General features: G+C 38.8%; 3 protein-coding genes across 4 annotated transcripts; 2 read left to right on the forward strand and 1 right to left on the reverse strand.

Annotated features, from left to right (window-relative positions):
- On the forward strand, nt 364-8,064 carry LOC105167905 (probable ubiquitin-conjugating enzyme E2 24). Of its 2 annotated transcripts, none has more exons than XM_020696291.1 (9): nt 364-952; nt 2,436-3,313; nt 3,730-5,174; nt 5,285-5,416; nt 5,830-6,240; nt 6,325-6,388; nt 6,700-6,839; nt 7,094-7,405; nt 7,480-8,064. In XM_020696291.1, exons 3-9 carry the CDS (start codon nt 3,741-3,743, stop codon nt 7,804-7,806), a joined length of 2,820 nt encoding a protein of 939 aa, XP_020551950.1. In that variant the 5' UTR covers nt 364-952; nt 2,436-3,313; nt 3,730-3,740; the 3' UTR covers nt 7,807-8,064. The 2 variants fall into 2 exon arrangements, with proteins under 2 accessions (XP_020551950.1, XP_011086073.1); XM_011087771.2 differs by having other exon boundaries at nt 368-952; nt 7,561-8,039.
- LOC105167906 (CASP-like protein 1C1) lies at nt 8,006-9,001 on the reverse strand. Its single transcript, XM_011087772.2, has 3 exons — nt 8,755-9,001; nt 8,552-8,654; nt 8,006-8,448 (listed from the first exon to the last, which is right to left on the reverse strand). The coding sequence occupies exons 1-3, from the start codon at nt 8,907-8,909 to the stop codon at nt 8,218-8,220; spliced, it is 489 nt and encodes a 162-aa protein (XP_011086074.1). The 5' UTR covers nt 8,910-9,001; the 3' UTR covers nt 8,006-8,217.
- LOC105167907 (DNA-directed RNA polymerase II subunit RPB2) lies at nt 10,464-18,772 on the forward strand. The gene is given in 22 exon segments (XM_011087774.2): nt 10,464-10,846; nt 10,848-11,034; nt 11,961-12,182; nt 12,262-12,553; nt 12,621-12,817; nt 13,467-13,531; nt 13,610-13,696; nt 13,779-13,899; nt 13,993-14,037; nt 14,131-14,268; nt 14,380-14,452; nt 14,729-14,805; nt 14,902-15,009; nt 15,118-15,234; nt 15,460-15,624; nt 15,733-15,837; nt 15,921-16,046; nt 16,124-16,181; nt 16,184-16,200; nt 16,286-17,488; nt 17,627-18,281; nt 18,439-18,772. Coding segments are annotated over 21 exon segments (3,582 nt in total). The 5' UTR covers nt 10,464-10,787; the 3' UTR covers nt 17,747-18,281; nt 18,439-18,772.

Consider the following 20,272-nt stretch of genomic DNA (forward strand, 5'->3'; position numbering starts at 1 on the left):
CTACTACGGTCATTGATTCCGCGACTATTGGATTTAAATTAGAGATTAATTATAGTACTAACATTTTTTTGTATTTGGTACAATTATATATCAATTTTTTTGTAATTTGAGAATTTATAAATAATACTCATAACATTTATTTTTATTTAATAAATAAATTCAATAGTTAGATAAAAGTCACCAAAATTTTGACAAAGGTATCTATTTATTAAATAAAAATAAATACAGAAAATATTAAATATAATTTTTTAAATTATAAAAATATACTTATAACAAAATTTAGGAAAGATGTGTAGTTTATACCTTTAAATTATTTAACAAAGAAAAATTGAAAAAGGTGCACCAAAGACGAGTGCTACCGGAGTGCACATACGAGGAAAAGAGAGATACTGTGGTATATTCTTGATGGTGTACAGATATAGAGCCGATTGGCCTAAAGCCTTGACCCAACGTTACGCAAACTCACATGACCACCCTGGAATGGTGAGCTAGATATACAGTAATCAAGAAACAAAGAAGAGGGCCCGTGAGATTCTGCGAGGAGCAAGTAGAAAGAAATTTTTTTCCTCTTTTGCCATGTTTGGATGCTGTGAAAAGGGGTTGATGGAGGGGATTTGGAGAGTGTCTTGTTGGCCTCTCTGAATTCCCTTCTTCAATATCTGCTTGTTTGTTGCCTGATATAATCAATTTATCATACCCTCTCTTGAAAGTTAGTTTTGTTTTTCCCTTTTTGCTTGGAAACGGGCCAAAGAATTGCGGGGAAGTTGGAGTTGAAGTGCAAAAGGAGTCAAGAGAGTGGGGGAGGTTCCTTGCTTGGAGTCAGAGTTGTGGGCTTGGTTTTGTTTGTTCAGCAGATTATGGAGATGGAGGTTTCTTGGTAGGTGTTTGTGGGTTGCATTTGGTTGACTGTTTGGGGCTGGAGGTTTCGTTTTGATTCAAAGCTGACAACGGGGTATGCTTCTTTATGTTTTTCTTGATTTCTTAGATTTTTTCTTCTTAGTTCGTGTTCTTCTGCTGTTCAATTTGTGTTTCTTTTATCTCTCTCTCTCTCTCTCTCTCTAATCTTTGTTGTTGGTTTATCAAGTGTTACTATATATGCGTTATACATGAAATCAGAAACTTTGTTGAGGTTTTAACGGAAAGTATATGAGAATTGAGTATGAAGAAGACTCCTTGAATGAGGATTCCGGGACCGAAGTTGAATATAGAAAAGACCAACTTTTTTAGCACGCTTATGTCGCCATAGTGCCTACACAGCTTTACGAGCTGCATGGCGGTAACAGATGCTTTCCTTCAGTATTTCTGTCTTTTTTATTTTTTCTTATTTTGGGGGAGTTGGAGGGTTCTGGTGAAAATTCACAAAAGAAATGAAGTTATTCTACTTGATATTGGTTCTTTTAAGAAACTTGAAAATTGGTTATTCTCTATCAAAATAACCTCTGGGAAGATCAAATTGGGAAAAGAAATGATAAAGGGAAGCATGAGAAGTAAGGGAGTTTTGCTCGGAATTTTCTAACTTCGTAGTTCACATTAGAAATGATAATTTGGTCATTCAGAACTTTTCGTGCAACGGATATTTGCTCATATGATTCTGGTATATTTCTCTGTCACATTACCTGTCTGACCAGGATAATCGTCCGTTTTTATAATCCGTTGCTGCTCAAGAAATTAGTATATCCATATAAAATAGTTTATGTGATTACACGTCAAATACATTATTAGTAGCAAATAGGAAAGATGGATAAACTCTATCATATTCCAAAAAATAAGTTTTGAAAGTGCAAGCAATCAGGGTGATAGAGATGGATTTTAGAAGAGACCTAACCCCTTAAGTATGTTATCAATATAGGTTCACAAAGATTAATCTTGTCTCCTTAAATTACCAACCACTGTCTATATGATAAATGTATGACAAAGAAGTTTCTTGGATCTCTGCCTGTTAAGTTTATTAAATTGTATGGTGGGACACTGGCATGTGGCTTAATGCTTTTGTTGATTACTTGACAGGAATTGTAATATAACTCAGAAATCATGTTTAGTGTTCTGGCTTCCTAGTTAAACTCTTTCTCTCCAATATGTTGGATTGAACTAGGTGCAATTAATCTCAATAAGCTCCTGTTATGATACTTATTGCCATTATACTCTAGAAATTGTGATAATAGAACACCTATGTTTCTTTACACTGTTTAAATTTACTTTTTATATCTTTCTTTTTTCTGCACATATAGAAGTTTATATACATTATGTCTTTTTCTTATTTGTTTATATGTCTTTGTTTCTATTTGTTTATACATTGTACTGAATTATGGTGGAACTGGGTGATAAATCTAGAAATGCTTACGGTGAGAAGAAAGTTTAAAATTACATAATCAAAAGCTGTAACTTTGTCGCTTGCATGCATTATCTCTTTTTAATGGGCTTTCCCATGCTTGCAGGTTTCATTATCATGTACTAGCTGTTAGTTGGTCTGACTTGAATAAGAGTGCTGATTCAAAACCAAGCTTGATTGGATCTATCTACAACACAAAGTTTCAGACTTACCGTTATCCTTAGCCGAAGAGCATAAAGTCTCTTCTGGGGCATCAAGGAAACCAAGCAAGTGCTATCTCCCTGTTTTGGTTGAATGCTCCTTCCGTGAGGCAAATCTTGCTCCTCTGGCATTAAGTCGAGCTACATATAATTTAGCTGCACTCAGGCGCAACTCTCCTTTGGCAATTTATACTTGGATTCTGAAGAACAGAAACTTTCTTCAAGCCCTTTGGCAAATATATGCTTTTGCAGCACTTCGGGGTAAATCTCCTATGCAAGTTTGAGTTCCTCTAGTTGGTTTTGTGCGTACATGTGTTCCAATACCCAAGGAGGGCTCTCCAGTTCTGACTGCCATTTTCGCATCCAGTGAAAATTCCAGCCTTTTGGTCTTTGAGCTGGTTGTTCGGCTAGCTGATTTGGATTTCTACCACGGTGCTGTTCACTGGCATATCCGTTGGTGAAACTTTTGTCTATTCTTGGGCAAATCTCCTTTGGCAATTTTTGGAGTCTTTGGGCTCTTTTTATCCCTGTAGTGGGGCAAATCTCCTTTGGCATTTGGAGTCTTGCGACTCCTTTTTATCCCTTTGTTGGGCAAATCTCCTTTGGCATACTATCTCCAGTCCTGGAGATACTTAAATTTGTGAAAAAGGTCTATTTCGAAGCTGAGACGCTATTGTTTTCGTCCTTTAGTCTGCACAGACTTCTTATCCTGGTTGGAGTTGATCATTTGATTCAATCTGGCAGAGGTTATCATTGGAACTTAGTCAGTCTCAAGCGTACTCAGGTGATGAGCTCTCTTTACTTTTATTTCCACTCATACATTATGCTCTTCTTTGCATTCATTTCCCCGAAAATAACTAAATATGACTGAGCTTTGATATATGTGGAGCTGATTCTGGTTCATAATGATGTCTTTTCTGGGGCGTTTGTTGGAGTACAGTTCCTGTAAAGTATCACATAGCAAAAGTACCAATATTATTATTACGTCTCATGTTGTGGCATATTTTTTTTAACCTTATCGATGTGTGTTAGCTCGTGGGTGATGGTGTCGGGAACATCTGAGCAATCTTATTTCTGAGTTAGAGTCAAATGAGAAATGCCAATTAAACCATGTTTTCCTCTGTTCAATGAATCTTGCCCCTGCCTTTTTCTGTTGGTGGTGATTTAGTTGATACTGAATTTACAAATTTATTCCTCCAGGAGTCGGCATTATGGATTCACTACTCAGTGATTTTGACAGTTTCAGTGACAGCAGCAGCTCGGAGGATCAGGAGGATATTGAGTCTCTGTATGGTGGGCAGGCCTGCACCATCTTCTCAAGTCTCGAGGAAACCATAGAAAAAATTGATGATTTCCTGTTGTTTGAGAGGGGATTCTTGCACGGGGACATAGTTTGCTTGGTGTCAGAGCCATTAGGTCAAATGGGAAAGGTGATCAACGTGGAAATGACTGTTGACTTGGAAAAAATTGATGGAAGCAAAATACGAAATGTCAGTTCTAGAGATCTTCAGAGAATACGCTCACTGTCTGTTGGGGACTATGTAGTCCAAGGGGCATGGCTTGGGAAAGTGGAAAAAATAGTTGACCATGTGACCATCCTGTTTGATGATGGAACAAAATGCAAATTAACTGTGGATGGTCCAGAAAAGATTGTTGCCCTATCTCCAGATATAGTTGAAGATCCACAATATCCTTTCTATCCTGGACAAAGAGTTCAGATTGAGTCCTCTTCTGTTTCTAGATCGACTCGCTGGTTGTGTGGTATCAGAAAGGATAAACATGAGCAAGGCATCGTTTCCAATGTTGATGCTGGACTTGTGTATGTCGATTGGCTTGGCTGTGCTGTCATTGAAGGTGAAAAGGGACCTGCTCCCGCACGTTTGCAGGATTCGAGAAATCTATCCGTGCTATCCTCTTTCCCCCATGCAAATTGGCAGCTTGGTGATTGGTGCGTTATTCCATTGCAGCAGAGTTTGCCAAGTGTTTGTGCCTCTCGCCTGGTCAAACAACATAAGCAATCAGAGATGATAAGTCAGAGTGGGGACCTCACTCCTAATTTTCAACAGATTGCTGTTATTGTAAAGACAAAGACTAAACTCGATGTCCAGTGGCAGGATGGCAGCCGATCAATGGGATTAGATTCACATATGTTGTTCCCTGTAAATATTGTTGACGCCCATGATTTTTGGGCTGATTCTTTCGTGTTGGAAAAGGGAACAGCTGATGATTCAGAAGTTCCTGGCTTTCAGAGATGGGGTGTTGTAAGAAGTGTGGATCCGAAAGAACGAACTGTGAAGGTGAAATGGTGTAAATCCTCTCTGAATCTGCTCGATTCTAAGGAAGAACAGATGGAGGAGACCGTGAGTGCTTATGAACTGGTTGAGCATCCAGACTACTCATACGGCCTGGGCGAGGTAGTTTTTAGGACGGACAAGAGCATTGTTGATCTCGGAGATGTTGATCGTGAGAGAAGCTGCACAATCTCCGAAATTTACATGGGGGAAGACGCTGATTTGAAGGGTGTTGAGATCATTGGAGATCAGATTAAATATCTCAAGGACAAATTCTTATCTTATTTTGGGACTGTAGTTGGTTTTAAACATGGGGATGTTGAAGTGAAATGGGCTACTGGTGCTACAACTAAGGTATAAATCTCCTATATTGTGTTATAAATCTATCCATTCTTCAATATCATGTATGATAGATTCTTGTGCCTGTTTAAATACTCTTTGCTGAATATTGAACATTATAACAGGTTGCACCATATGAGATATATAAGGTTGATAAATGTGAAGGTACAACTACTCCTGAGCTCGATGATGACAATGTTCAGCCACCAAATGAGGAACCTCAAGTAAAGAATCAATTGTTGGGCCAAAAGTTAAAGGTGCACACAAATTCTTATCTCTGTCTGTGTGTGAGTCTTTTTGTGCTTTGTCTTCGTGGCAATTCGAAATCTAAAGTAGTGATAATGCAGTAAATTGTAAGTCCTAGGTCAAAAGCATTAAAGACCACATTTTCTGTAAGCTGTAGCTTTCCTTAAGCTTGTAATAGCGAGCCCTGTTGCAAAATTTTCGACGTACTAAAAAGATTCAAGCTGAGAGAATAATACCGATTTTGGACCCGAAAATGGGAAGCTAGGAAAATATAGAAATTCCTAACGAGAATGGACATTTTAACTCCCAAGCTGTCGTAGTAGCTTGCTTGCTTCACTTAGAGGGATCATGAGATCGTGCTGCTACCATAGAGTTTTATGCTTGTAATTACAGCCTTAGAGGTACTAAAAGTAAATCTGTGCAGGACACCTTGGGTCTGGACTGCGATAATGCAAAGGAATCCACTTCGAATTTCATTTCTCAAGTTGCTATAGGGGTTTTCTCCAGTATAACTTCAAGCCTGTTTGGATCCCTGACTACATCCCTGATTAGTGGATATAAATACACATCAGATGGCGGGCAAATTAATGGAAAACCCCCTGCGGAGGAATCATTGGAACTTTGCAATTTGAACCTTGGCGAACAATTTCCAGTGGTAGATGATTTGGAGATGCCTGAAAAGATAACTCCGCTGCAGATTAAAGAAGCTAACGAGAATATTATGATGCCATCTAGCAGCAAGAATCCAGAATCTTTTAGGCAGTTTGATATGGTTAATGATTGCTCCGATCACCACTTTGTCAAAGAATCTGGGATGGACCTCCACTCCGCCCAGGTCAGAAATAAGACTTGCAGTTCTATAAAGTTTGTGTCGGTTGTCTTGGGCAACTTTAGTCATAGGTTTTTTCTTTTTGTACAGGTGAAAAGAGGCTGGCTGAAGAAGGTTCACCAAGAATGGAGCATTTTGGAGAAAGATCTTCCAGGTGAGAATCTCATCATATGTTGGGATTCGAAGTATAGTATTTGCCGTTAATATTCATGTCTTTTCTCAATTTTGTTAATAAGAGCCATCTTACTAGAGATGCTGGAGATTCTAGCATGTCCTAAGTTAAATTAACCAAGTATTAGAACTGGTGACTGCTAATAAAAAATGACTATGTATGCAGTAGATATTAGGATCTTCATAATGGAAATGGTAATATATTACATCTTGCTGTTGAAACATATCAATATATGACACAGCTATGTTTCTTTTGCTTTTTCAGTCAAATAAATTTTCTTACAATCTTGACAGAAACAATCTATGTGCGTGTCTATGAGGAGAGAATGGATTTGGTTCGAGCAGCAATTGTAGGCACTGCTGGGACTCCGTATCACGACGGATTGTTCTTTTTTGATATATGTATCCCCCCACAATATCCCAATGAGCCACCTGTAAGTAGTTCTTCCCGAACTTTTCAAACATTAGCGTCTTCTTGTATCTGTCTCTATATGCATACTATATTATTCTGTCTGTTTGATTCTCCACTGTCAGGTTCTCAGCCCTAGCAGCTTACCACCTCAATTATTTCCCCGTTTAACAAACAAAAGATTCGTCATAAATCTTAAAAATGCTTTTATAATACAATCCAAACGTATCTGGTGAGAAATTGAACCATTCTAGTATTAACAGTGAGATTTGTGTGCAGATGGTATACTACAACTCTGGTGGACTGCGCATCAATCCGAACTTGTACGAATCTGGGAGGGTCTGCCTCAGTCTCCTGAATACTTGGGCAGGATCTCAAAGTGAAGTTTGGAATCCAGGATCATCCACAATCCTCCAAGTTCTCCTCTCGCTCCAAGCTCTTGTCCTCAACGAGAAGCCTTATTTTAACGAAGCTGGTTATGATACGCAGATTGGAAAAGCTGAGGGTGAAAAGAACTCTGTCAGCTACAATGAGAATGCTTTTCTCGTCAGCTGCAGGTCCATGCTATACCTACTACGCAAGCCGCCAAAGGTAATCAATCTGTCACATTGAGTTTTATTATTTATCGGCAACGAATCTAATGTAAACTGTCGTTGCATTATCAGATGAAGATGATGACCTTATTTAGTTTTTACGACTGTAAATATTGTTTTGAACTCGACACCATTGTCTTCGAAATTGGACAGCATTTTGAGGCACTTGTGGATGAGCACTTCAGTCGGCGCAGCAGAAATATCTTATTGGCTTGTAAAGCATACATCCAAGGAGCTCCTATAGGGCACTCCTTCAACAGTGAAGATGCTGAACAAGAAACTCAGAAAGGAAGCTCAACGGGTTTCAAGATCATGCTCTCGAAGCTCTATTCCAGACTCGTTGAAGCATTTCTTGACAAGGGTTTCGATTGCAGCAATCTTTCAGACCAGGTTCCATAAATAAGCATATACTTGGGAAATTTGGCTATCGTTTGTGTATAATATCAGTTTCTGCAAGCTGCACGCTCGCCGCCATAAGGCGTTTGATGATGATTGATGTGTAGGGTTTTATGTGTGTTTTCCTTTTTCTTTGGCCTGAATAAGTTCAATGTACGTCGTACATAAACTCAGATAAACCATATGTAGTAATAGTGTATGATTGACTGTAATATATTGTGGTTTGCAATAAATCATGTAGCAGTGCTCTTCATTGTGTAACTTTTGACCATTACTTAACTACATTACCACCCTTGGTAGAAGGAAAAAACAACAGAAGACTACCACTTCTATTAATACAGAAGAGACTGTTCTTACCAAGTCCTGGGACTACGAGTCTGGAGCAATCAACATATTCCGCAAGAAAAGACTTGTCTAGGTCTTGAGAAAGAAAAGATTCATGACGTTGTGAAGAGAGTAGAGAAGTATTAGGAAATAAACTATTGCAGCCACGAAACCAGCAACCAAAGCTCCTGTAACATGGTCACAGAACTTAGGAACTTGTCCACAAATAGGCAGCCAACCTGCATGGCTGTTCCCATTCTTCCCCACTTGCCCTATTGCTAAACATGCTGATATGCTTGAATCCAGCAGCAAAGCCATAACCTATGCATCCATCACCAGAAAATGATGAACGAAATAAGCAATATTTACTACAACTTTTACTAGATTTTATCTATATACGGCAGCCGCAGCAGCGTTCTCTTACCAGATCCAAGATCAAGATCAAGTGCCCATATGAACTCTTGGAAGAGAAAAAGAGTAGAATAAGTGTGTAACCACTTGCAATTGCATTCATCAGCACAAAGTACCTGCAAAAACATATATACATCATAGTCTTGTCAAATTTCAACTCGAAAAGATGATGAAAATTGCTTCGTGTAAGGAAAAACGTATACAATCAGGACTGACTTGAAAGTCGGAGAATTGGTGTATTTGGCCTCGAATTTCATGTTAAAGAGTTGAGCAGAGTCATGGCTGGTGATCATGACTAGTGTTGCAGAGACAGTGGCACCCAAGGCCAGCAGCCTCAGCAGAAATATTGGGATCCTCTTGGACAAACTCATAGGATATCAACAACACGTACGTACCACTATGTAAGAGTATGTGTTGTGTGAAGGTGAGGAAGTAATTTAAACCAAGTGTGTATATATATAAATGCAAGTAAAATTATTAAGAGAGAAGAAACACAGACACGAAGAGAAACACAAACACAAACACGTACGTTGTGTTAGGAAAGGCAGATAAGTGGGAGGTGATCTTTGTCTTGTTGCCCATGTTTCTTGGTAACCTAATGACTGCTCAAAATATGTGATCTTCCCATTTCTTACCCTTCATATCAACTCTCCTACTAATACATCGATCTCAAATATTATTAAGGATAGTTACTTTTATACTTCTTTATCTATTATTTGTGTGGAAACTATTCCTGATAGCAGAAAAATAAAAATAACTTGTGTAATAATATCGACTTTTTTTGGAATAGTATATATAATCTTTTAAAAATTTGTGTAAACAATATTGACTTTTTTTTATGGATATACGTATAATTATTCAAAAGAGAAGAAGAGTTTGTGTAAACTTGTAAATATAAGGGAAAATCATATTTTTTGTTCTATATATTAATTCATTTATAATTAGATCTAATTTGTTAGACTTTCTCACATTTAGTCCCATTTGTTTTAAGAAACTTACAAAATTAGTTTCAAGTCACTTTTCCGTCCAATTTTTTACAAAAAGTCACGTGAATTGGATGGAAAAGTGACTTTTTCGTTAAAAATTGAATGAAAAGTGACTTAGGACTAACAATGAGAATTTTTTAAAATAAATGGGACTAAATTAAGAATGGGCCTATTATATGAAACCAAAAATGCTATTTTGCCTAAATATAATTACCCCTTATTATTATTAAATCCATAATTAAAAAATATTATGAAGGGCATCTTTAGTATAATAATTTATAAAGGAAATTAACAAGGTTTATCATTCTTAAATATTAATTCATGAAAGGTTTGTGTCCGAACATATGAAAACATTTTAGTCAAAAAAGAGGTCTTAATATCTTAATTTTGTTGGGAGATGTGAGGTTGAGGCAGCAGAGAGAGACAGAGAGGGGTGAGGTTGAACTACCAAGCAGCTCAGGATGTACGGCTCTAACCAGCCACCGCTAATTACGTTCACAATGTATTTGAGTTCTAACTGACCTCCACGTGTATATCTTTTGATTTGGGCCGATTTGTATGTTTTACGTGAAGTTAAATACCCATGGACCTCGATTAACCAAAGTTAAATGGACTCTCTATCTAAAACTAAAGCCCATAGGTAAACTGGGCTTATCCTTGAGGCCCATTAAGTTTTAGCCCAACCCCTACCTTAAATCATATTTTGAGTATAAAGTGAAATATTCGAATAAATGAAAGAGATCGAAATATTTTTAATTAAATACAAAATTTTCTATCATGAAGAATTTATTTAATTTAAAATAAATTAATATATAAATTAATTAAGAAAATTTTTTATTTTTATTAATATCAGCAAATTTTATAAATTATACTAATAAATGAATGAAAATAAATATCAAAAGTATTAAATACAATTTTATAAATTATAGAGGGTCAATATGTAATTATTCAAATTCTAAATATTTCAAATTTATAAACGACGCCGTTGTTTGTGTGCACTGCCGCCTCACTCTATTACCGCTTTCCGAGTCTCCGGAGTTTGCAGCCAGTATAGAAGGGCAGTCCCATTGATTTCGCGTCGCAATTTCTAACTTCTTTCGCTCGGAGTCTCTTCCGGACATTAACAACGAGAGTTGCGAGACAGTTCTGTGTGTCCGTACCAGGGCTTTGCTCCTTGAACTGACTACCATTGGACCTCAAGAACGAAGGAAATAATACTAGCTGGAACTTGATAATCAAGCAATAAAAGACACAAGAACGGACATGGAGGAAGATTACTACGAACAGGAGTACAACGAGGAGGGGTACGAGGACGAGGACGAGGACGCAGGAGGATGCATGGGCGGTTATCAGTGCTTACTTTGACGGGAAGGGTTTGGTGCGTCAGCAGCTTGACTCTTTCGACGAGTTCATTCAGAACACGATGCAAGAAATCGTTGATGAGTCCGCCGACATCGAGATTCGTCCCGAGTCACAGCATAACCCCGGTCACCAACCTGACTTCGCTGAGGTTGATTAGTTCGTGGCCTGTTTTCTGCTTCTGGTTTGAATTTCTTTGGAGTGGGCATGTATGGGAATCGCTAGGGTTTTGAAAGTGGGAGGGGTTTAATGGATTGAACTTGTTAGGATGTTAGGTTTTTTAGAGTGTTTCTTGGTGGTTTTCTTGAGAGAATTTAGTGGTTGAAGAAAGGATACGATTAAACGGAGGGGGTTTGGAGGAAACTAATGTTTCAGGAAAATGTATGATCGAAAGGAAGGGGTTTTAGGCGTTTTGTGCTCTTGGTAATTGGCATAATTGCTTGTCTTTTGAGTGGACTATTTAATTATGCGTTCAGGTAGTTGATTTTGTTAAGTGCCAGTTTCAACTTGAAATTGGAAGACCTTCAGTAAGAAGAAAAGTGAAAAGATGAGAGGCCTCGAAGCTGACCTTTTCCTAACTTTTGAGGATTTTAACTTTTAAGTAGGTTTCTGATGGAGGAATACTGGATTTTTTATAGATTCTAGATATCTAAAAGCCTTTTAAATTTTAGTTATTCAATTGCACCCATTAATTGGGTTGAAAAAGAAAACTTCTTGCTTCGCAAGGGCATGAGTTGTTACTGGGATTGGACAAGTGGAATGATTTTCATATTCTAGCATTCTCTGCATTAATATGGAATAAGCATACAGATTTTGGGAATCGCCGGAGGAATAACATGTGGACCCACTTGGCATTGTTGTTTCATGGAATCATTGGGGATATTCCTCGTGATTGGATCTGGAGTATCTGTTAGTTTGAGCAACATTTCTGCATTATTCTTGCTAGACTTTTTGTGTTTCCGAAATGTTATTAAGAACCGAAGTATCTTATGCATACAATGGAGATATTGCCTATTATCTGTCAGAAGGCTGTTTTGATGGAGGATCTAATTTATCTTGTTTCTTGATTGCTTGCAGACTATATATAAGATCAGTTTCGGTCAGATGTATCTGAGTAAGCCAATGATGACAGAATCTGATGGAGAAACTGCTACTTTGTTTCCTAAGGCTGCAAGACTAAGGAACTTGACATATTCAGCTCCATTGTATGTGGATGTCACCAAGAGAGTTATAAAGAAAGGTCAAGACAGTGAGGAAGTTACTGAGACTCAGGATTTCACAAAAGTCTTTATTGGAAAGGTAAATTCATGCAGCCTTAACCACCAAAGATTTCTCATCTTTTGAAATCGCCTTCATAACATCATCTCCCCTTTTGTAGGTTCCTACAATGTTACGGTCGAGTTATTTTACACTGTATCAAAATTCCGAGAAAGATTTGACAGAGTTGGGAGAGTGTCCGTATGACCAGGGTGGTTATTTCATTATCAATGGCAGTGAGAAGGTTTTAATTGCACAGGAGAAGATGAGCACCAATCATGTCTATGTATGTAAAAAGAGGCAACCAAACAAGTATGCATTTGTGGCTGAAGTTCGGTCCATGGCGGAGACCCAAAACAAGCCACCTAGTACAATGTTTGTCCGGATGCTTTCTCGGACTAGTGCAAAAGGGGTAATGACACATGGACATGGCATATTATTGATGCATGTCCTGTTCTTTATATGTGCTGATACTTGCATGGTTCATCAGGGCATACATACGTGCCACAATCCCATACATTCGCACTGAGATTCCCATCATTATTCTGTTTCGAGCATTGGGATTTGTTGCTGACAAAGATATATTGGAGCATATCTGCTAGAACTTTGAAGATACACAAATGATGGAGCTGCTGTGGCCCTCCTTGGAAGAAGCATTTGTGATCCAGAATCAACAGGTATAGCCTGTCATTGCATCACGTGTTAAGATGCTAATTGCACTTTCCTGCATATTCGTCGTGGGCTCTTCAAATTCATGTGGTGTTATATGAAACAGTATCCTAGATTGAACTGGAAATGTCGGAACTTCTTTTGAAGGGATGCTGGTTGCTTTTGTCTATTTGAATTTTATGGTCTCTGGGGTTCAAAACCCATTAGGTACTGTGGATTTAACAGTCCTACTATTTCGGCTGGTGGAAATGTGATACTATCTTGTGCTTTGTAAGGCAGCATTTTATCTGGTTTCAATTTTTGCATCTAATTGGAGTCTTAATGAAGGATCTGGGAAGAAAAAAGAACGTACGGATGTATTATCGGAAGTTAAATACAAATACCTTATGGATTGTCAGAAGTGAAATACAAATACAATTCTTGGAACCAGTCATGTAAATGTTGTCACATAAATGCTTTAATCTTATCACCAATTACACTGAGAATTGTTGTTTTCTCGACTGCTTAAGCTTTGTGGCACTTTTGGCTGCCTGTAAAAGCAGCTGCCTGTTATCTTAGGCACATATCGCACTGCTATATACTTATGCATTTTATCTTCTTTTATTGTTACTTTCTTATACATAGTTCGACGATCTCATTCTACAATTACAAATGCAGGTTGCTCTGGACTACATTGGAAAAAGAGGAGCTACTGTTGGTGTCACCCGAGAGAAAAGAATCAAGTTTGTGTTACTGCAATTGCTGGACTTGATCTTTTGTTTTTCATTTGCTTCTAAATCTTATAAATAGCACTTATGCAGGTATGCCAAAGAGATACTCCAAAAAGAAATGCTTCCTCATGTTGGTGTTGGGGAATATTGTGAGACAAGAAAAGCCTATTATTTTGGGTAAGTAGTTTTCATTTCGAGTTTATTTTTACATGTGTGGTAACGCTGTTACTGAAACAATGTCTTTTGCTGCTCCACTCAGGTATATTATCCACCGGCTTCTGTTGTGTGCACTTGGCCGAAAGGCATAGGACGATAGAGACCACTATGGCAATAAAAGACTGGATCTTGCTGGTCCTTTGCTTGGTGGTCTGTTTCGAATGGTTTGTTGTTCATAGAAATGTTACACCAGTCACTTGACCTTACTAAAATGAGATGTTACTCATCTGAAATTCGGACTTCTGTTTATGGTGCAGCTATTCAGAAAGTTGACCGGGGATGTGAGGTCTTATGTTCAAAAGGTTTTTCCTTTCCACCCTTTCTGTAATATGTGGAGTGGATGATGTTGTGCTTTCTGTTGCAATTTATATTTACTTGTTTCTTTACTCCCTCAGTCTGTAGATAATGGGAAGGATGTAAATTTGCAATTTGCAATAAAAGCCAAAACGATTACCAGTGGTTTAAAATACTCACTTGCTACTGGCAACTGGGGCCAAGCAAATGTAGCGGGTACTAGAGCTGGAGTTTCCCAGGTTGAACTGAATACCGATCATCAATTAAGTCATTTCTTAAAATGCCTATTGAACGTGATGATTTAAATTTAATTCTTAGTGAGAACAGTGGTTTGGGATTAAATGTTGCAGGTGTTAAATCGCTTAACTTACGCCTCTACCTTGTCACATTTGCGAAGACTCAACTCACCCATAGGCCGTGAAGGTAATCGCTGTTTCATTCTTCCTTCAATGCTTTTGGTGGTGATGAAGTGAAATTGTTGTTAACCCCTCTCGGAAATCAGATACTTCCACTTAATTACCTGTTTCTGCCTCAGTTGCCACACAGAAAATTGGGTGGGCTCATCACGATTCTTTAGGGGAAAAGATTACTAATGTGGCTTACATGGAATGTGATCTTCAACAAATATTATGCTAGTTAATGCATATCATACTTAGTTACTTCTAGTTTCCCTTAAAATTAACTCATTGGTTTTCATAGGGAAACTCGCTAAGCCCAGGCAGTTGCACAATTCACAGTGGGGAATGATGTGCCCTGCAGAAACACCTGAAGGACAAGTGAGTGCACTTAGAATATAGCATTTACTGAATGATTTCTCTTGTTTAGGAGTTTCCATCTTCGCAAACCTACTTATAGTTTTGCTCTGCCATCAGGCATTTGGATTGGTGAAGAACCTTGCATTGATGGTGTATATAACAGTCGGCTCAGCAGCATATCCAATTTTAGAATTTTTAGAGGAATGGGGTACCGAGAACTTTGAGGTGCATGAACTGTCTTACACAGCAAATCTTAATCTTTTGATTCCTTTTTGGGCTGGTTTTTCTAGTCGATACTTCTCTCAATTCACATGATTTTTTCTTTGATTGAAGGAAATCTCTCCTGCTGTGATTCCACAAGCAACAAAGATCTTCGTGAATGGTTGTTGGGTTGGTATTCACCGCAACCCCGATATGTTGGTGTCAACTCTGAGGCGTCTCAGGAGACGTGTAAGCTTTCCTTTTTGATGTCTTTTTCCTGATGGATTTCTGCTCTCAGACATTCTGCAGTGATGGTTATAATATTCCAGCTCTGTGATCTTTGATTGTATGTTGTCTTTTCCAATATGCGCCATGCCTTCTTAAGTCGAACGCTGTTACCAAAGTGTTTCATATTTCTGCTTATAACTGATTTGTGCACTGCTAAAGAGGCTGGATTTTTTGTTCTGTGGACAGGTTGATGTCAATACTGAGGTTGGTGTGGTTCGTGATATTCGTTTGAAGGAACTCCGTATATATACTGATTATGGTCGCTGCAGTCGTCCATTATTTATTGTGGAAAAGCAGAGACTTCTAATAAAGAAGAAGGATATTCAAGCTTTGCAACAAAGAATATGTCGGGTAAACAATATTTCTGGCACTTTTATGGCCCTCATTTTGATCTGATGTCACAAAGGTCTAGCATGTCCTCTTTGTGCCATAGCTTATCTATGACGCCTTTGTTTCCAGGAATCTCCTGATGATGGTGGCTGGCATGACCTAGTCTCGAAAGGATTTATAGAGTACATTGATACAGAAGAAGAAGAAACAACTATGATTTCTATGACAATAAATGTGAGTTGTGAAGAAGCCTGCTATATTTTCTAACAGGACCGGATAGTTATACAAATGCTGAAATGCTTGTTTATTTTTCATAGGATCTTGTAAGTGCAAGGCTAAATCCAAGTGAGGCTTATTCAGATACTTATACACACTGTGAGGTTCACCCATCATTGATACTGGGTGTTTGTGCTTCAATCATTCCCTTTCCAGATCACAACCAGGTGATTCTAATTTGTCAATCTTATTGTCTCTGTTGAAACTAGCTTCAACTTTCTGACATCTGTTTTCCTTCCCGCAGTCTCCACGTAACACGTACCAGTCAGCAATGGGTAAACAAGCCATGGGTATCTATGTCACCACTACCAATTTCGTATGGTACGATTTGATTTTTCAGCACCACCACCATGTTCATCGGTTAGTCCTGTTCGCATTTGTCAAATTCTTGGTCTTTTTCTTTCAGGACACCTTGGCTTATGTGTTGTACTATCCTCAAAAGCCTCTTGTCACTATTCGGGCCATGGAGCATTTGCATTTTAGGCAGCTACCTGCTGGCATTAATGCCATTGTTGCAATTGCATGCTATTCTGGATATAATCAAGAAGATTCAGTAATTATGAATCAGTCATCAATTGACCGTGGTTTCTTCCGTTCTCTATTTTTCCGTTCTTATAGTGATGAGGAGAAGAAAATCCGGACACTGGTCAAAGAGGATTTTGGACGCCCAGATCGAGCCAACACCATGGGCATGGGTCATGGTTCCTACGATAAATTGGACGATGATGGGCTTGCTCCTCCAGGAACTAGAGTTTCTGGTGAGGATGTGATAATTGGGAAAACAACTCCCATATCTCCTGATGATGCCCAAGGGCCAGCTGCTCGTTACACGAAATGTGATCATAGCACAAGTTTACGTCACAGTGAAACTGGGATTGTGGATCAGGTCCTTCTGATCACAAATGCTGATGGGTTAAGATTTGTCAAAGTCAGGATGAGATCAGTTCGCATACCTCAAATTGGAGACAAATTCAGTAGTAGGCATGGTCAGAAGGGAACAGTGGGTATGACTTACACACAAGAAGACATGCCATGGACTCAGGAAGGCATTACTCCCGACATCATTGTAAATCCCCATGCTATTCCTTCTCGTATGGCTATTGGCCAGCTTATTGAGTGTGTCATGGGCAAAGTTGCAGCACATACGGAGAAGGAAGGAGATGCTACCCCCTTTACTGACGTGACCGTGGACAATATCAGCAAAGCTCTTCATAAATGTGGCTATCAGATGCGTGGTTTTGAGACGATGTACAATGGTCATACTGGTAGGAGGCTTACAGCCATGATATTCCTTGGCCCCACTTACTACCAGAGGCTGAACCACATGGTCGACGACAAAATTCACTCTCGTGGTAGAGGCCCTGTTCAGATTCTCACTAGACAACCTGCAGAAGGCCGGTCTCGTGATGGTGGTCTCCGATTTGGTGAAATGGAACGAGATTGTATGATTGCACATGGTGCCACTCACTTCCTAAAAGAAAGGCTGTTTGACCAAAGTGATGCTTACAGGATCCATGTTTGTGAGCAATGTGGATTGATCGCAATTGCTAACCTAAAGAAGAATTCATTTGAATGCAGAGGATGCAAAAACAAAACTGACATCATTCAGGTAATTATTTGCGCTTCAATCCTCAATATTCGGTGCCTTCTCACACGTGTGATTCATTTTCTGTGGATATATCTCTCTAGGTTGATGTGAATTGTGAAAATTTTTCAGCTGGGAGTAAAAGAATATCTTCTTTTGCAGGTCCACATTCCATATGCTTTTAAGCTGCTATTCCAAGAGCTAATGGCTATGGCTATAGCTCCAAGAATGCTAACAAAGGATATTAAAAAATCCAAAGAGCACAAGAAGAAAGGAGCTTGAAGTTCTTGGCTTGGAGAAGCTCCAGGCAACCAATGGGGCTTGGGCTAAATGCGAGTGTCACTGAGAGTTTATGACTGGAGAAGTGCATCACGAGACAATGGAAACTTGAATTACACCAATGCTGCTCAGTGCTTATGACTGGAGAATGAACAAGTTGACTTTCGTCGGGTGAGGAGGGACCACTACGAGCTGGAGAATGCTCAAAAAGCTAGTTTTGGGGTGTTGATAACTAGATGTATTTATTGATTAGCGCCCCTTCAGTTATATAAATGTTGTTGTTTGCTCAATTTTCCTACTAAATTATATTATTAGTAGTGTGATTGAACCTTACTTCAAGGCTAGTAGACAAAAGTGTCATATTCAATATAGATGGATAGATTGGTGAATCCTTTGATCGCTTGTGTCGTTCTAGCATATAGGAAGTACTTGTAACGATAGTATGAATGCTGAGAAGATAATTCACTCAGTTTATGGGATGCTTCCGGAAATTTACGAACCATTTCTACTCCTTCAATGCGTTGATGCCGAGCACAAGGTGAGTCCACTATCGGAAAATTTCATCTGCTAGGCTGCATGCTGCGCTTGACTAACGTAGATTCGAAAATCTGAAAATTAATGCATTTTCTTCATTGAATTAGAAAGACGAACATATTTGGAGTGAACTTGATTAACAATTGTTCATATGGGGTCAGATGACTGACAATTGGACAGACGTATCCATTGTAATGGAGATGGCGGCTTGCTCGGGACTCTGGTCGTTCTTCGCTCGCGTTGCCAGAATTCAGAGGCACTGGAATTTTGGGTGTGAAAGAAAAACCCTAGTCTCTGAACCTCAAAACAAAGCTAATCTGTATTTAATATGGTTTGTGTTTGGTTTCGCATGATTATTTGTCCTACGCGAGAAAAAATTAACACGCGGAGACAGTTGTGAGATCCGTAACGTTCAGTTAGTGTTATGTTTCCTGTGTACCCACCCACACCCACCAGCCTTAAAACACAAGGTTCCCAAGAGGAGACACACAAACAGCAAAAGCAACCGAATTAACATGGAAGAAGAGAAGAAGCAAGAATTCGCCACTGAAGGAGAAGAAGATGACGACGGACCGCCGCCTGGATTCCAATGCATCATCACTCCACGGCCACCACAGGAGGAAAAGGCTGAAGCCGATGACGATGAAGAAGAAGATGGGCCACCGCCTGGGTTTCACTCCGTCGGTCCGAAACCCCCTCCGTCGCTTCCTCCTGGTTAGGAAAATAAGATAAAAATAAATTCTCGTTTCATGTAAATATCAGTTTATTTTCAGTCACCGTTTTGCTTCTTGCGTGCTCCTTTCTTGAATTTCACTTCATCTGCTATTTTTTTTTTTTTTTGCGTGCTCCTTTCTTGAATTTCACTTCATCTGCTATTTTTTTTTTTTTTGGATATGGACTTCACCTGCAATTTATGTCGGCTTATGTTGAACTCTTCAAGAAACTTACTTTGTTGATGTTGAAGCAATTGGATCTTTAAATAGTTCCAGGTTTGCATCAATCAGGAGAGGAGTTTGGGTTTTTTCTGACACCCTGTAGATGGAAGTTCAAGATTGTGATCTTTTGCTTACATTTCATTCTTTCATGAATATATTGACAGCAGATTTTGTTGATTCTGGTCATTGCTTATGCAAGTTTTCTGCTATGACTTTTTATAACGCGTTTAAGTTCAATGTATGTAACCTTACAAGGTCTGAGTCGCTTGTTCCTTACCATATGGCAATTCTGTTGTAGTGATGGATTTTAGTTGAACAGCTGAAAGGGTTTTCTTAAGTGCTTCTTAAACAGGATTGCTCACTGTGTTTGATCACATTGCGGCATCTCCTTGTTCAAGTGTTATGTTTTGTGCACGAAGTGTTACAATTGAATTTGATGGATTTCATCGTAATTGATTATCAATAAGATCGACATGCTGGATCCATCAATTTTTTTTTGCATGGGCGCCTGGAAAAGATAACATGCGTGATGGTTTTCATTTATGCTTTCAAGTTCCCTCTACATGTTGGGAAGAACTATTAGCAATTTATGTAATACCAGTTGGTTCTCCGGGCTGGGCTATGATTACCGTTCACCAATTCATGTCTGGTATTTCATCAGCCAAAAACTAAGAAAATGAACATCTGTTGATTCATGTTCTAGTTCTCCAGTAACCGTTCAGATCACAGGCCTTAATATCCCTGATTATTATCCTTCTCTGTTTCGCGTCATATATTTACTCTTTTATTTTTCAGGTCATAGTTTAAATCATTTTTCTATAGTACTACATTGAGCATGAAAGCTCTGTCTTCATTCAGATATGGCAAGGAGCAGCAAACAAGACGACATTGATGATGACGAAGATGGGCCACCACCAGGATGGGAGTTTAGCACTCTTGTAAATGCATTACCAAAACCTCTGTCAAACACAACAGGTCACATTTTTCTTTGGTTTTTAATGCGTTTAGCTTGTGAATAATGTTTAAGCAAATCTTCTGACATTCTAGTACCTGAGTTCGT

This window comes from Sesamum indicum, linkage group LG8, assembly GCF_000512975.1.
Source record: "Sesamum indicum cultivar Zhongzhi No. 13 linkage group LG8, S_indicum_v1.0, whole genome shotgun sequence".
Taxonomy (NCBI): domain Eukaryota; kingdom Viridiplantae; phylum Streptophyta; class Magnoliopsida; order Lamiales; family Pedaliaceae; genus Sesamum; species Sesamum indicum.

Bases quoted from the DNA above. Each gene is read 5' to 3' on its own strand.
- LOC105167906 (XM_011087772.2), bottom strand. From the start codon at position 8,909: ATGAGTTTGTCCAAGAGGATCCCAATATTTCTGCTGAGGCTGCTGGCC. The intron at 8,655-8,754 runs GTCAGTCCTGAT...ATGTTTTTGCAG, and splicing joins ACCAATTCTCCGACTTTCAA to GTACTTTGTGCTGATGAATG. The intron at 8,449-8,551 runs GTAAGAGAACGC...ATGGATGCATAG, and splicing joins TGATCTTGATCTTGGATCTG to GTTATGGCTTTGCTGCTGGA.
- LOC105167905 (XM_020696291.1), top strand. From the start codon at position 3,741: ATGGATTCACTACTCAGTGATTTTGACAGTTTCAGTGACAGCAGCAGC. The intron at 5,417-5,829 runs GTGCACACAAAT...AAATCTGTGCAG, and splicing joins TGTTGGGCCAAAAGTTAAAG to GACACCTTGGGTCTGGACTG. The intron at 6,389-6,699 runs GTGAGAATCTCA...CAATCTTGACAG, and splicing joins TTTGGAGAAAGATCTTCCAG to AAACAATCTATGTGCGTGTC.